Genomic DNA, 14,898 nt, shown 5'->3' on the forward strand with positions numbered 1-14,898 from the left:
ATATTGGGTAAGTGTACTTTTTTTTTCATGCCACTTTCCATCTTTCGCTAGTTGTCCATAATTTCTTATAGTTTTAGATGCTGCCAGTACTCCGGCATTTACCCTTACATGGATGCTCTTGCGAATAAGGAACAAAGGCTGAGCAACCATTGGAACCTCAGGGTACGGTTGCAGGTGACTAAATGTCTTCTGATTTGACCGACATTGATGTGCTCTATCTCTCAGCCCCTAATAATAATGCCAGCATGTTGGTTTCTTCTCAGTAAAATGCTGAACGGAGAAGGATGACGATCATATCAGTGGCATGGCAGTACTCTGATAACGGTGGGTTAGATCCATTAGTACCATATACAAGTTGCAAAATTCCCCAATGAATTAAAGAGTAGATACATACATTACTGTTTTATTAGGATTTAAGCCTTAAAGTGGACCTGTCAGCAAAACTTCACCATATCAAGAAGGCATGTTCCAGCAATTTACCATATTACATTTATTCCAATGTATGAGCAGGGCTGCCTCTCCTTCATCCCCCAATTTAAAGTGCAAAGCATAGTTAAGGTATTAAACACAATGATAAACAATTAAATCATAGGCAGCAATATTATATCTTAAACTGGTGCAGCTGGTTGCTGAAGTTCCGGCAAACTCTGCTCTTCCTCTTACCTAAGTCAACTAAGCCCAGCATGGATGGAAATTGCCAGTTTCTGTGTCATGCGACAGTACTAACCAATAGTGATAACATCACAGCCGTGATGGGAGCGTACTGGAGTCATGGGACCATCGCCAAAAGGACCTGTGCAGCACAAAAGTCTGGAGATTTTTCAAGTGCAGTTCTGGACAGATGCCACCAATTTTAGAGTGAGTGCAACTTAAGTTTTAGAGAAGCTCACCCGGGGTTTTGCTAGGGAAAGGGAGGGGTCCCTGGTTTCAGTTTTTACGAATGCCTCCGACTCTATGGACGGCTATTAGTCAAGGTTCCACCTGCTGATATTAGGACTGACTGGTGGCCATTTTGACTCTGTAGTGCAAGAACTCTAGAATGGAATGGCTTGGCTTGGTAGCAGAGAGGGTAATGTGCTCCCTATGGGGGGACAGCCCAAACCCTCCCATAGCAAAACCAAGCCTAAATACCTTAGTATCAAATATATTAATTGTCTTTGGAATAATTGCATATATCATTTCTATATGGCTGCATCCTCTTAAAACATGAATAAAACACTAAGTGGCCAAAGGCAGGTATGTCAGTGCACTGCAATGCAGCCAGAGGGTTCTAAAGCGGGTTCTCCAGGCTCAAAACTGCACAGATAGGCTGTTCTATAAAAAGCAGCTCAGAGCTCTCAGACCATTCTACCCATCAGGGATACTTTAGGTGTAGTCAATTCCTGGATTCATATATATCTATCTAGAAAATATCAACAGTACAAATTTGAGGTGTTCCTGCCCACTTTTGTGTGTCTCAGTTCCTACTGTTGTATTTTCCAGAAGGAAGTAATAGGTAAGAATTTAGAAAGATAGTGTGAGGCCTTTATAATGAGCAAAGCCACTGTGCAGAACCGTTAATATAGCAAAGAGATCTCACCTGAGTCCCTGAGATACAGAAGAGACTGTTTGTGCAGAATTGTTGACTCCCTGATATGTCACAATATACAGCAAAAATGTCATTTAAAAAAAGTTCCAAGTTTTATGAATAAAAAGCAGTCACTGAACTCCAGGCAGTGACTTGGCCTAAGCGGAGATGCTGTCATCAGTCTGGTGCAAGCAGGAGGAAGCATTTCCTTAGTTTTCCTTGTGATCAGACTGTGACTGTGTCGCTTGGTGAGTATGAGGAGTTGCAGAAAGAGAGGATCCTAAAGAAGAACTAAAAACCTCAGTTTTGTGGACTGTCCTTTAAACTTCATGCTAGAAGTATGGTTCTTACATTAGTTAAGGTGAGCGGATATGAAGTGCTAGATAGCGGAAATACTGCCATAGATATTCAAATAAAAGAGTTAGGTTTAATATAAGTGCTCAGATGCTACACAGCTTTAGTCTATCTAAAAGTAAAGGAGATTGGGGTGCCTATTTATAGGAAGGTGCATTCCTCTAGACAGAACACATACTTTCTGCACCTTCCCCAATATAAAAAAAACACTCCTCTTTGCCCAGATGTATACTTATTTGGTACATATTTATATAGTGCTGATATATTATGAAATGGTTCACAGAGTCGATAGGCATATAAGTAACTAACCCTCAGATGAGCTCACAAGCTAATGTCCTGCTTTAAGTCCCGCTGTTATGCCCATGCTTTAACATGGGCATAACATGCAAACTTTATGCAGATAGTACCAAGCCCTGTGAAAAGTGTGTGTGCTAAGCACCTGGCCACTGAGCTGCCCAAACCCACTGCATCATTGTCATTCTACAGTTGCAATTCTCAGCATTGGCAATCCCACATAGACTTGGGGACTATGCTCGAAGTAAGACACTCAAGATATTCTCCCTTAAGTCTAGGAGGAAAAACTGGTGAGTCTCGCCCCCCTCCCAGAGGATGACAACATTGAGGGGGCACAGTCATGAGATTCAGTTAAGTATACATCTGGGCTAGAGGAGAGCGTGCTACTTTAGGTCAGGAGGGCAGAAAGGATGAATTTCCATCTTGTGAAAGAAATTTTTTAAGCAGTGGGGTTTCTTTTTTTCCTAGAGAACAATAACCCAAATTCACATTTTACTTACACCTGCAGAACTGTTATAAATACCCATTAATTACTGTTCTTTTGACAGTTTCATTAAAGCATAAATCCATTCCCATTTATTGGTGTTTCTTATCCTTTGGGAATTCCAGAGATCTCAGCATCAGTTCCCAGCTCCATCCATCTGCAGCAACTTATTTAGGCAGGGGGGTTCAATTACCCTGCTGCATTCTGCCCACCAGAAGTGCATGAAGTCTAGGGGCAAGGAGTTAACTAGGGACTCCAGGCAGAGATCTCTTGCTTATGAATCATGGAAAATATTAGATCCAGAGTAATTCAAGCCACCAGCAATACCTGAAATGCCAACTTTGGTAGTCCTGTGTGCTTTGTTGTCATTGTTAGACTAAAATACTTGAATTGTTAGCAATATTCTCCCTTTATGGCATGAAAGGGATATTTGTACTTTCATAATAAGAGCCCTTTGGCTGTAGCAGTTTTGTTATGGCAGTCTAGGAAATAAGCAGAACATAGGACTGGTAACAGCTCTGCGTGCTTGATGAAATGGAGGACAGGATATGAGGCCTTGCCCAGCTCTGCTGGATGTACGATCCTTAGGAAAGTTAGAGGATTATGGGAATGTTAGGCATAGGGCTGGACAACTGTCCACACCGCATCCATGTTGACCAGACACCTCTGTTGCCGAACAAATGCAACGTCCCAGTTTTGTTAGAAGCCCATATTAGCGAACACTCCAGTGGTGTCACATTAAGTACCAAGCAATAGTGGCAGCGATGGCGGCAGCAATGGCAGCTAAAACGGCTTTGATTTCAGGGCGACTTGCAAGGGCCAGCGCAGCATGGTATGGACAGCCTGCAGCTCCAGTGGCTGCTACAGGAGAGAGAAAGAGAGAGACATAGGTGTAAACTGCAAGGCAATAAAATAGCACTAAGCAGGGTAAAAACATTCCTATATGAAGGGTTACTTTCCAGATCTAAAAAGGTGAAGTAAATAACTGTGGGACCTGTTTAGTCGGTGAAATTCAGATGTTGCCTAGTCAGTAAAGGTCAGGCAAGGTGTGAATGCAATTTCTTTATGATTATGACAATCAACAAAAATAGGAAAAGTTTTCCCCAGCGTTTAACCTGAGGCTTTAAAAGACCATGTTAGAAATTCCCATGCATTTCAATGGGATGATCTACATCAGGACGTTTCCTTGAGGCACGTTTTTGAGTGGTATAGAGAACGTTCCTTGCAACATTTTAAAAATTTAAACGCGGGTAAACGCGGGAAAATGCTTGAAAACACTACGATTGAATTAAACAGAGGCTTTTTTAGGCTTTTTATGAAAACTTCTATTGAAAACAATGGGGGCTTTTATAAGCATTTTAAGCAGGACTTTGGAATCTGACAGCAGGAATTTGACAGTGAGGTATCCTTGGGCACTGGAGGGTAAATGAGGACAAGTCTCCCCATTTATCTCTAGTGCTCCAGGAACAAGTCTCCCCATTCAAGTCTAGTGCTGATTGGCTGAGAAAAGGAAAACCCTGATGACAGCTCAAGCGTCATCAGGATTTCCCTTTCCTCAGCCAATCACGGTGCGGAGCAATCAGCAGAGCTCTGCTATGCGGAGAGCTTCGTTTTCTTAATTGCTCCCCCTTCCCTAGAGGAGCTGTGACATGTGTTCTGTATTCAAGAACATATATTACAATTCCGCTAGGGCTGCAGGAGCAATCAGGAAAGCCGAGCTTCAGCTTATTTTTACACATATTTGAAACCCTTTCAGGGAATGCTTAAGGGGTTTTATGTACCCCTGTACTCGCTGCCCGAAAGGGTTAAAAGTAAAACTTTTATAACTTAAAAACACTTGTAAAAGAAGAAGAAAAAAAAACACATATAAACTTGGTAGGAACATTTACATGAGTTTTTAAAACTGTCTGTGTAGAACCAGCCATGCATTACATGCATATTTGTTGTTTTTAGAAGTATTTGTATCAAAAGAATTTATTGGTATTGCTCCCTAGCCCTCTGGTGGCCATTGTACTAATACACCTTAATATGGAGCAGCTTCCATTTGTCTTTTCAATGGGTGTACCAATAAGTGGAGTGCGAGACTGCAGGGATTATGTCAGGCATAAAGAAGACAATATACTTATCAAAATGCCTCAGCAAGACAGAAATCTCACGAGGGGTCAATTCTTGTAGCCCTACACTGTGAATACATTTGCTTATAAGAATAAAGATATGTAATTTTATTTTTTTTTTTACCTCTCAGCTATCTCCTAGAAAACTGTTACTGTTTTCTCTGACAACATGGGAACCTGTGCAGGCTTGGAATGTTGTCTCACCTTGGCTATCTAAGGTTGATAGGCCAATAAACTCAAATGTAAAGCTGCGTACACACTGCCAATTTTTGTCGTTGGAAAGGATCTTTCACGATCCTTTCCAACGACAAGGGAGTGCACGATGCATGAACGATGCTGTACATACAGCACCGTTCATGCTCTATGGAGAGGGGAGGGGGAGAGCGACGGAGCGGCACCCTGCTGCGCGCTCTCCCCTTCCCTTTCATTACGATCGGCTGTCGTCCATCGTCCGTGGATCCGGCAGGTCGGTCGTCCGGACGATGGACGACACAGACTGTACACACGGCAGATTTTCGCCCGATAATTGGCCGATGCCGATTATCGGGCGATAAAAATCTGACGTGTGTACGTAGCTTTACTGTTTGCCTGATAGAGACCCTGTTCAGACCAGAAATGTTGCCTTGATAAGCTGCTTGGTCATTAAGTGATACTTAGGGGTGCACTTCATAGTAAACATTACAACAAAGCTCACCTTGTTTAGCAGCGTAATAGGGGCACTTGCGGACATCTCCCTTCCCATCATGCAACGGGAGGCCATCACCCTGGGGCTCGTCAGGAATTGTAGCTCCTATTTTGTCCAGCTCATCAAACACCTGTAGATTGGAAAGAATAGGAAAGTGTGTGTGTAAGGAGGGGGGGGGGGGGGGGGGGGTTATTAAAACTTTTTCCTACAAACACAAATTTCCAATATAAGAAGAAGGCAAACCTGAGATGGAGACAAGCCCAGTGGGTAATCAGCAAGAGTGCAAACTCTCATATCTATGGGCTTGCAGACTGTGTGCAGAGATCTTATGGCTTACAGGTGAATACTATAAGAACATAATGCAACCTGTCACTAAATAGTATTAAATTACCATTTCCGGCAAGGGTGGTCACAATGCCACCTGTTGGCCATGGTCTATGCACCTGGCTTTCAACAGATCAAGGCATCAACAGATGGGGGTTCAATCTGCTACAGCTCTAAAAAAAACTTTAGCAACCTCTGGAGGAACCCTGGGGTTTCAAAGACCTCAGGCTGGGAAGGATTGGCTTAAAGAAACCTATAGCAGTGTTCTCCCTGGCCCCTTTTAGCTGGGCGCACCATCCAGCACTTTTTGGTAACCACCCAACTGTTTTGAGGTGGTTACTGAAAAGTTGGGTCACGATACAGGGGCTGCCACCCGCCAAGACTTCGTCCCACAATTCCGGGCAGAACATTGCAACACATTGTGGATTTTTACCATGAATCCTAAAAGTGGGTTCAAGGCCTCAAAGGTGAGAGTGCCAGATGTACGACACTAACCTCCATATTAAAGCGGAAGGCCCGATTAGCCTCCTCCACAATGCCCTCCTTGGCCTCACTGTCCAGGTCCAGGGTGTTCAGTCGGGCCCTGTACAGCTGTTTGAACTGTTGGGCATTGGTGACATTATCGAACATGTAGAACTGGACCCCTTCCCCACTGCTGGGGAGATGCAGAGCTCTCTGAGCCACTTTCTTCAAAATCTGGCCTCCTGACAGATCCCCCATGTAGCGGGTGTATGCATGAGCCACCAGCAGCTCTGGACGGTGCTGACCCAGGTGGTGGATTCGCTCAACATAGGCTTTGGTGGCTTCTGAGCACTGGATGTCATCTTCCCAATTCTCTCCAAAGAAATAAAGAACATCTTTTTTAAGAGCCTCAGCCCTGTGCAGCTCCTGCGGGAAATACAGCGGAGTAATGGCTGGGTGGTCCTTATTCCGGTCTAGTTCCTCCTCCAGAGCAGAGTATGTATAGTACAGGGCAGCGGTGGCCAGCTGTTTATAAGAGAAACATCTTTTATTGTCTTTGTTTTTCAAAATCGTTTAGCAGAAGAGAACATAGGTAAGAGAAATCTAAAACAGTTTTGACAAGAGTATAATTATTTTTATGATGCAAGATAACAATTCAAGGTAACCTTTTGATTTTTATTTGATTACAGACCTGTGGTAGGCCTCCGTGCCACCAGCAAGTGAATGGCAGTGGCTGGGAAGCATTGTTTGCACACACCTGTGGCAAACCGGCAGATCACCCTATGCCGTGCAGGCCTTTGAAATATTGTGCAACAGCTATTTGCAAATCTAGCTACTGCCAGGTCCCAACAACAGACATTAAAAAGAAAATTCAAAAGGGTAAAATAAAAGCACCAGATAATGCTCACATTCACATGTGGGTTCTAAATCAAGAGCGTTGAAAACTTGGAACCTACCAGTTACCACCTCACCTAATACCTGGTTTCAGCCCCCTCCCCTTGTATTATACCGTGTTGTCTTGTCCAATGCTGGAGCCTTTACAGAATAGTGGGTCCCTCACAATTCATGGTGCTATTTCCCCATAGATTCATATGCTTGGTTCGTACTCATGGCAGAGCCCAGCCATCCACAGCTGTAAAGCTTTAGCCACTGGAATAAATAAAGCGAGCGCAGCATATTTTCAGTAGGCAAATGCCACAAATGGCATATATGATCTGCAAAGAGTGTATAGTGGTGAGGTGATGGCCACACAGGGAAGTTCTTTGTAGGGCTTTTCTGTAGATCGCTGCCATTCAGTGTAGTAGGACACTTGCAATGTTTTTTTCTTTTTTCGGGAAAGTATTCTAAGAATAAAATAATTTGCTTCCCTGGAAGTAAGATGACCAAAAGGGCTCTGTGTAATGTTTGTGTACAGAACACTCTCAAAAATATATTATTGGCTTGTCCCTTTTCCTAGCAATTTCTGTTTTATTACAATACTGGACCTGATCATGTGACTATAGCACGCAGACCGTCACATGCAGTGTTCAGGAATGAGAGCTTGGATTGCATGTGTAAGCATGCATAGAACTTGTAGGGCAATAAAGGTTATGTTTATCTTCTCACTGTATAAAAAATACACTGTAGTCTTTTATAAGTATAACTGAACTGAAAACACAAGGTATAGGAAAGGGATTGCTTTGTAGAAATGTAACAGAAAAATGAACACCGACACACTGTAAACACCTACCTTAAATAGTTCCCTCTTGATCCTCCCTTTCAGGAAATCTTTCACAAATTTGGTATTTTCAGCCTTTTCATGAGATTCCTTTGTCCCCTCTTTGAGGAGCTCTGACAGGTCTGAGGGTCTGAGTGAGAGAAACAAAAATGGTTCAAATCAAATAAAGTAATAGAGCACACTACACTGTTATACTATGTATTGCAATATGTTTTCCTTGGTGTGCAGCACAGTATCACAGAGGTTAACACTCCGGCCTTTGCAGCGCTGGGTCCCAGGTTGGAATCTCGGCCAGGACACTGCATTAAGTTTCCAGGATCTTCCCGTGTTTGTGTGGGTTTCCTCTGGGTATGCCGGTTTCTTCCCATATTCCAAAATTATGCAGATAGGTTTATTGGCTTCACCCCCAAAATGGTCCTTAAACTGTATTAAAGACATAGGAGTATAGTAGGGACTTTTTGGGATAGTGAGCCCCATTGAAGGATACCCCGTAACATGAATTTAGACTTTGTACAGCACTGTGTACTATGTCAGAGCTATATAAATACTCTGTGTAATAATACTCCATATAGCAATCCTGGTGCAAAGTTTTTCACTTGGAAATGATGAAGTGATGGTTTAAGCTCCACTTTGAAAGAGGCTTTTTTACAGTAAGAAGAAAAGAAATGTGGAATGGGATTCTCTTGTCTGGTGCCTTTCTGCCATCCAATGGTGTTCCTCTTTTGGGTTAAATGACACCCAGACCCATCCCCTATATCTTATAATCAATCCACTCTAAATCAACTGGAGACGCATATTGCCTTGAATAGTGGCATATTATGTGCTGCCATTCTCTGCAATCTTCAAGACCTGCCCAGTGCTGGAGGAAGAGAACCCTTGGCGGCATAGAAAACAGGTATGTGTACAGAATTTGTTGGGGTTGGGGGACTTGGGTTTTAATAAACAGCATCAATAAGCAGGTATGACTAGGTATAAAAAAAACTCTTTAAAAACATTCAAAAATAACAATAAACTTTAAAAAAAAACATCAGCCTCATCATCTCACCCCTCCAATGTTTTGTACATAGCAGAGATTAGCCAGTGACTTGGGCATCACTCCCAGGCTCCTCTAAGCTGGCGGGACCAGTAAAGGCAGTGCATACGTAATACACATATCTGACGGAGAAAGGCACGCTGCCTGGTTTAGATCATGGCTCCTAGTCCAGGCCACCGGCTGCTCTGGGGAGGGCTCTTTGGTTTTGAACATTAGATGTCTCCCTTAGATTGTAAGGTCTTCGGGGCAGGGACCTCTCCTCCTCCTCCTGTGTCACTGTCTGTATCTGTCTTATTTACAACCCCTATTTAATGTACAGCGCTGCGTAATATGTTGGCGCTATATAAATATAGTTTAATAACAACAAAAAATCTTGATAAGTTTCTTGTTACATTGATATTGTTCATGTGTATATTCAAAGATCCAGAAAAAAAACATAAAAAGTTATTTCCCTTCTTATATTGTTGTACCAAGCTTGCACTACCTTCTGTGGAATATTCTTTTACGGATGTTATGTTGATGTGTTTATTTTATTTTGTTTTATTGCAAACTTAAGCTGTCCATGTTTCCCATCCCCTAATTTTTTGTATCCCGTTTAAAAGTCTTAAATAAAGAACGTTTTAAAAAAAAAAAAAGTTTTTTTCCCCATCTCAGATTTCCCCATCTCAGATTTATACTCCTACGACTTGTCACACATCTTCCAGGTTTGTTTTTTTTTTACATAGCCCTTGAACAGTATAAGATTTCAGCGTCTGACAATAGAAATATTTCTGAAAGCAAAAATCTATTGCTTTTTTTAAAGCTTACAAATCATTTATCTTCTAAAAACAGCATAATGGGCGTTTGAGATTACAGATTAATGGAGGTTTGGAATTACATTGACAGTGACCATTATTATCATTAAACAGGATTTATATATCACCAACATATTACGCAGCGCCGTACATTAAATAGGGGTTGCAAATGACAGACAGATACAGACAGTGACCCAGGAGGAGGAGAGGACCCTGCCCCGAGGAGCTTACAATCTAGTAGGTGGGGGAAGTATCACACCATAGGGGGGGATATTTAATTGAGGGAAGTAGTGAGGGTTTTAGAGGACAAGTTTGAAAAAAGGGGTTTTGCTTTAAAAACAAACTGGTGGTGAAAAGCAAATCAGTGCACAAAACTGTCAGGACAAGCTCTAGCCTGCTCCTACCAGATACCCTCAACTATCTTACCAAGATCAAACAACAAGATCAAAGTCCTCATTCAGAACAAATGCTGGCCAACAACTCATTCTGAGGTGATGCTGCGGAATACAATGCTGCTTGCAGTAATCAGAGAATAAAGTATTGATGGAGTGTCTGGAACCCATATTTGTGTACAAAAATCAGAGAATAAAATATCAATAAAGCACTGGACTCCATGTAACTGCAATAAGCAGAGAAAATATTGATGTAAAGCCAAACCCAATATCCTTGTAATATTCTGTCAGGAGTGAAATTAGTAACTGAACAATACCAAAACAATAAAATGGAACTAAACACAAATCTGGGAACATATATTTTCATGAGACCATGTATGTGTCCTCATTTTCATCTTCTTTGTAAAAGAGAACTCAATACTTTAGGAGTAAATTTAAAAAATTAATTTTTGTAAAAAAAAAAAAAAGCTGAAACACTTGGGCCTGATTCAATAAAGCTCACCAAGGCTGGATACACTGGATCCAACAAACCTGGAATGGATTTCATCAAATTGAAAGAAAGAGTTTTGAAACCTGGACCAGATCCAGTCCAGGTTTGCTGGATCAACCAGCTCCATTGATAAAAGTGTACCCTCTCCAGCCTTGTTAAGCTTTATTAAGTCAAGCGTATTATGTTTTTTATTTGTACAAACATCTTGTATTTAGGACTGACACAATATACATCCATAAGTAGTCCAGATAACTATTTGGTGCAGCATGTCAGAGCCATAGTGTCGTATAATAGCTGCAAGCAATTATTTTTATTATTATCCAGTATTTATATAGCACCGACATGTTATGCAGCGCTATACAAAGTCCATTTAAGACCATGTCATTAACTGTACCTCAAAGGAGTTTACAATCTAATGTCCTTACCGAAGTCATTTATTATTATTAAAGTCTAAGGTCAATTTTGGGGGGAAGCCAATTACCTAACCGCATGTTTTTAGAAGCAAAGTAATAAAGAATCTCTGCACCATGCTCTGTTTGCAATCTTCCCATATGACAATGCTTAATAGATTAACAATCCAGACAAGTAAATAAAAGACCGACATCACAGGATAGAACTTCTTACCTAACACCTCGCTCTTCTTCCTCTTCTCCTGCAGCTGCTCCATAAGGAACGTTCTCTCCCTGCTGCTCATCCTCCTGCTTGTCTGGAGCCATAATCTTCAATCTTCAGTCTGTTCTGTGTGATATAAAAAATAAATATGAAGCCAGCGCTGGGTGCTGAACAAAGGCAGAGATTTCTGCTGGAACTAATAGGACAAGTGAGCAATAAAACAACACAGGAGTAATGTGATCCAGTACGGCCTTCTGTTACTAATTAAGAAAAGAGCAAGCATGCCTGGCTTTCCCTGCCCCTTCTACCTCAGCTGCTAACAACCCCGGCCCCCTCCACCTAATCCTCTGTCCTCACTTTCCTCTATAGAATGACAAAGCCTGTGACCAGGATACCTGTGTGTCTGTACTGCAGATGATTGCTCTATATCGCTCTTTCCCTTTCACCCACAACGTTCTGGATGTGTCTCGGGTTTTGTCACATAAGCAGAAGACCAACAGCTGAACGCACCTACTGATACACGAGCGGCTGTCAGATCGTATTGCCACTGGTTTGTTTGTCTGAGCCAGAAAATAAAACAGAGACTTAATTACACTAAGTGAACAGTCGCCCTAGAAGCCGAGATCAAAGAGAAACATGAAACGGGAGCAGAGGTAGTTATGGAGGACGAGTGTACGTGTATTGTTAATAAATGTTCTGCAGGACAGGCTGACATTGAGCAATCAGAGGCAAATGTCCTATTTGGTTTGCTTCTATTTTCTGCCTATTAAAAAGAGAACTCAAAATCCAACGCTTCAACCTCACCTACCCGACTTCTGTCTCCTAATCCTCACTACTTCCCACCATTCCATATCGCCTCCTATTGTGTGATACTTCCCCCACCTCTTAGATTGTAAGCTCTTTGGGGCAGGGTCCTCTCCTTGTTCTTATTCATCGTCTGTATCCGCCTGTCATTTGCAACCCCTATTTAGTGTACTGCACTGCATATTATGTTGGTGCTATAAAAAACCTGTTTATTAATAATGTACAAAAAACATGTATGCAGATCACAGGTGTTATTACTAATATTTCTATATCTGCACATAATCAGAGGGTTACACATGGCTACAAGGTGTATGAGCTGGAAGGAACCACAGAGTGCAAATGGGGTGCGGGTGCAACTATTCAACACACCTGCAAGTGTTGGACACTTGCCGGGTACCAGGAGTTAAACCCACAGAGATGTGACGGGTAGTAAGAAGAAAAACTCTTCTTGGACCGGATGCCCCCATGGGAAAATTTCCTCTCTGATCCTAGGTAACATTTCGGATTCTGTATTTGTCTGGGTGTCCCCAAACAAACTCTGTAGGGTTTGTTTGCCTTTGAAAGATTGAATTTCACTTTCTGTCTTGGAGACACAACAGGTAACAGTAAAGGAGACCCCTTCTCTCTTCATTTTTACCTTATTAGATTTTCTTTTACTTCCTGTTTTGGGGAGGGGAAATGTGGATTTCTCATCACTTTTTGTCTTAGTGACAGCGGAGACCCCCAGGCAGCGATAAGAACCCAACAGGTTCCAACCCTATCGAGTCTTGCACAAAACAGCCGGGTAGGGTGTGATTTATTACGGCAGATCATCAGGAATACCTGACAATGTGTACAAATCTGGCAGGGCATGCTGGGGGTTGTGGTACCTTAGCCATCACCTTGTTACACACAATATTATTATTCACTTGTTGACAGGATTTGAGCTGTACTCCGTCGCTGAGGTTTTGTTCTCCCCCTTCTGCTTCGTACCTTGTGCTTATCTGATGAACACTAACCATCCCGGCTTGTGAGTTTCGAGTGTGATCGCATTTACCATTTGGCTGTGAGCCGACTCCGGCTAGTGCTCATTTGCTTCCTATTTAATCGACCTTTTATATCTCGATCAGCCATTTTATTTAAACACATTCACTCCATGGTCCAACCATGTCACATTCGTATCACAGCATGCTAGGTGGTGTTGTCCCTTTTCAAAATCTTTTCCCTTTTGTCCACATGGACATGCTGAGGGCAGGGGGATCTTAAATTACCTGGTATCCTAGGGGTTATGGTCCCATGGCAGCTGGGTGTTGTGGTCCTTAAAGCGTACCTAAATTCAGAAATTTCACTCTTCATAAAAGGCTAGACAACCGCCCCCCCTAATTCTCGACCGCCTAGGCCAGGGGTCTGCAAACTCCCGCCTCCTTGCTGTTGCTTCCCAATTTACCGTGGGCAGCGTTGATATTCCGCTGCTGCGGCAAATAGGGAACGCTCCCTGAAGGTAAATCCCTCTCCTCCACAATGCATACAAAGGTGAGGGATTTACCTTCAGGGGGCATTACCTGGTGGTGGGCGGAGCCATTAGGGAAGGACTCCGAGTCCAGCCTAGTGTACTTCTGCCCACCCCATAAACGGCCTAGTGGCCACTGACCCCTGACCTAGGCGATACTTATGTCAGACATCCCGGGAGGCTCTTGGGTGCTCCTTTTGGGCATACGGGAGCAACTTGAGCATGCGCAGAAGGGGCCTTTTCATGCAAAGAAAAAAAGTTGCCGATCTCATGCATGTGCAGTGAGATCGGCAAGTTTTTTTTTCCATCCTACGTCACCGGATAACGCGCCTGGGTCGGGTGACATAAGATGAAGGACAGAAAGAAAAGAAAAAGATGGTAGCACTCCAAGCGCCAGCTCTGGAACAACGCAGGACAGTCCTGGATGAAGTGTATTTTATTTTTAGCTGTTTTCAGTTTAGCTCCTCTTTAAGATGTCAAGGCATGCATGCATGCTGGGACTTTTGGCCCCTTAGCCATGCAGGCATACTGGGGGTTGTAGTCCCTTGGCCACCAGGCATGCTGTGAATTTCAATACCTTGTGTTGTGGATGCTGGGGGTTGTGGTTCTACTCCTGCTCTGGAATGCTAAGGATTATAGCGGCACAGGCATGCTGGGGGGTTGTAGTCTTTAAACTACATGAATAGGATGAGGGTTGGGGTCCTACAGATGCTCAGGCATGTTGGGGTCTTTCAGCTGTCTTTAATGGGAGTTGTAGTCCCGCAGCAGCCTGGGCGCGCTGGGAGCTGTAGTCCCTTATCTCTTCTGGTATGCTGGGAGTTGTGGTCCCTCAGCTATGCATGCACTCTAGCTACCCTTGAATTCTGGTAGTTGTATTAGTAGACAGAAATTTTCTCACACATACAAATATGATATCACTAAAGAGAGCAGTACCGCTCCCTCTCCTCACCGGACACTCCCTGTGCCTGCTATCCGCCTTCTCGCTGTCCTTAGCTCTGGAATTAACTGCTGGGTGACGCAGGAATAGGCCGCACACCGGAAACACTCGCTTCCATAGCAACAGGGAGCCGCGAGGAGGCGGAGTTATGACAGCTGTCACGGTGCTTTTTTTTTTTTAAGCTTTATTTGGTGCGCTGATCTGCCCATCACAATATGTGTCACGTGCAGGGCGGGAACGTAAAGGGCGGGGTATGTTGTCATGCTAGCACACAGATAACTCATACTAATTATTATTATTATTATTATTATTATTAATTGTTTTGGGGGGCAATTTAGACCTAAAT

The 14,898-nt window shown here is 42.9% G+C and overlaps 2 protein-coding genes across 2 annotated transcripts in view; both read right to left on the reverse strand.

Annotated features, from left to right (window-relative positions):
• The window catches only part of LOC140335007 (cyclin-dependent kinase-like 4), a 20,104-nt gene extending 14,478 nt beyond the window's left edge, over positions 1-5,626 (reverse strand). Inside the window, exon 1 of the mRNA XM_072417346.1 lies at positions 5,508-5,626. The gene's annotated coding sequence lies outside the window, so the exon portion shown is untranslated. The remainder of the gene's footprint in view (positions 1-5,507) is intronic.
• HMOX2 (heme oxygenase 2) lies at positions 388-14,690 on the reverse strand. The gene is made up of 6 exons (XM_072417348.1): positions 14,565-14,690; positions 11,335-11,448; positions 8,014-8,131; positions 6,318-6,809; positions 5,508-5,628; positions 388-3,560 (listed from the first exon to the last, which is right to left on the reverse strand). The coding sequence occupies exons 2-6, from the start codon at positions 11,424-11,426 to the stop codon at positions 3,433-3,435; spliced, it is 951 nt and encodes a 316-aa protein (XP_072273449.1). The 5' UTR covers positions 11,427-11,448; positions 14,565-14,690; the 3' UTR covers positions 388-3,432.
• Between the last annotated feature and the right edge of the window lie 208 nt (positions 14,691-14,898).

This window comes from Pyxicephalus adspersus, chromosome 7 (assembly GCF_032062135.1).
Source record: "Pyxicephalus adspersus chromosome 7, UCB_Pads_2.0, whole genome shotgun sequence".
Classification (NCBI taxonomy): domain Eukaryota; kingdom Metazoa; phylum Chordata; class Amphibia; order Anura; family Pyxicephalidae; genus Pyxicephalus; species Pyxicephalus adspersus.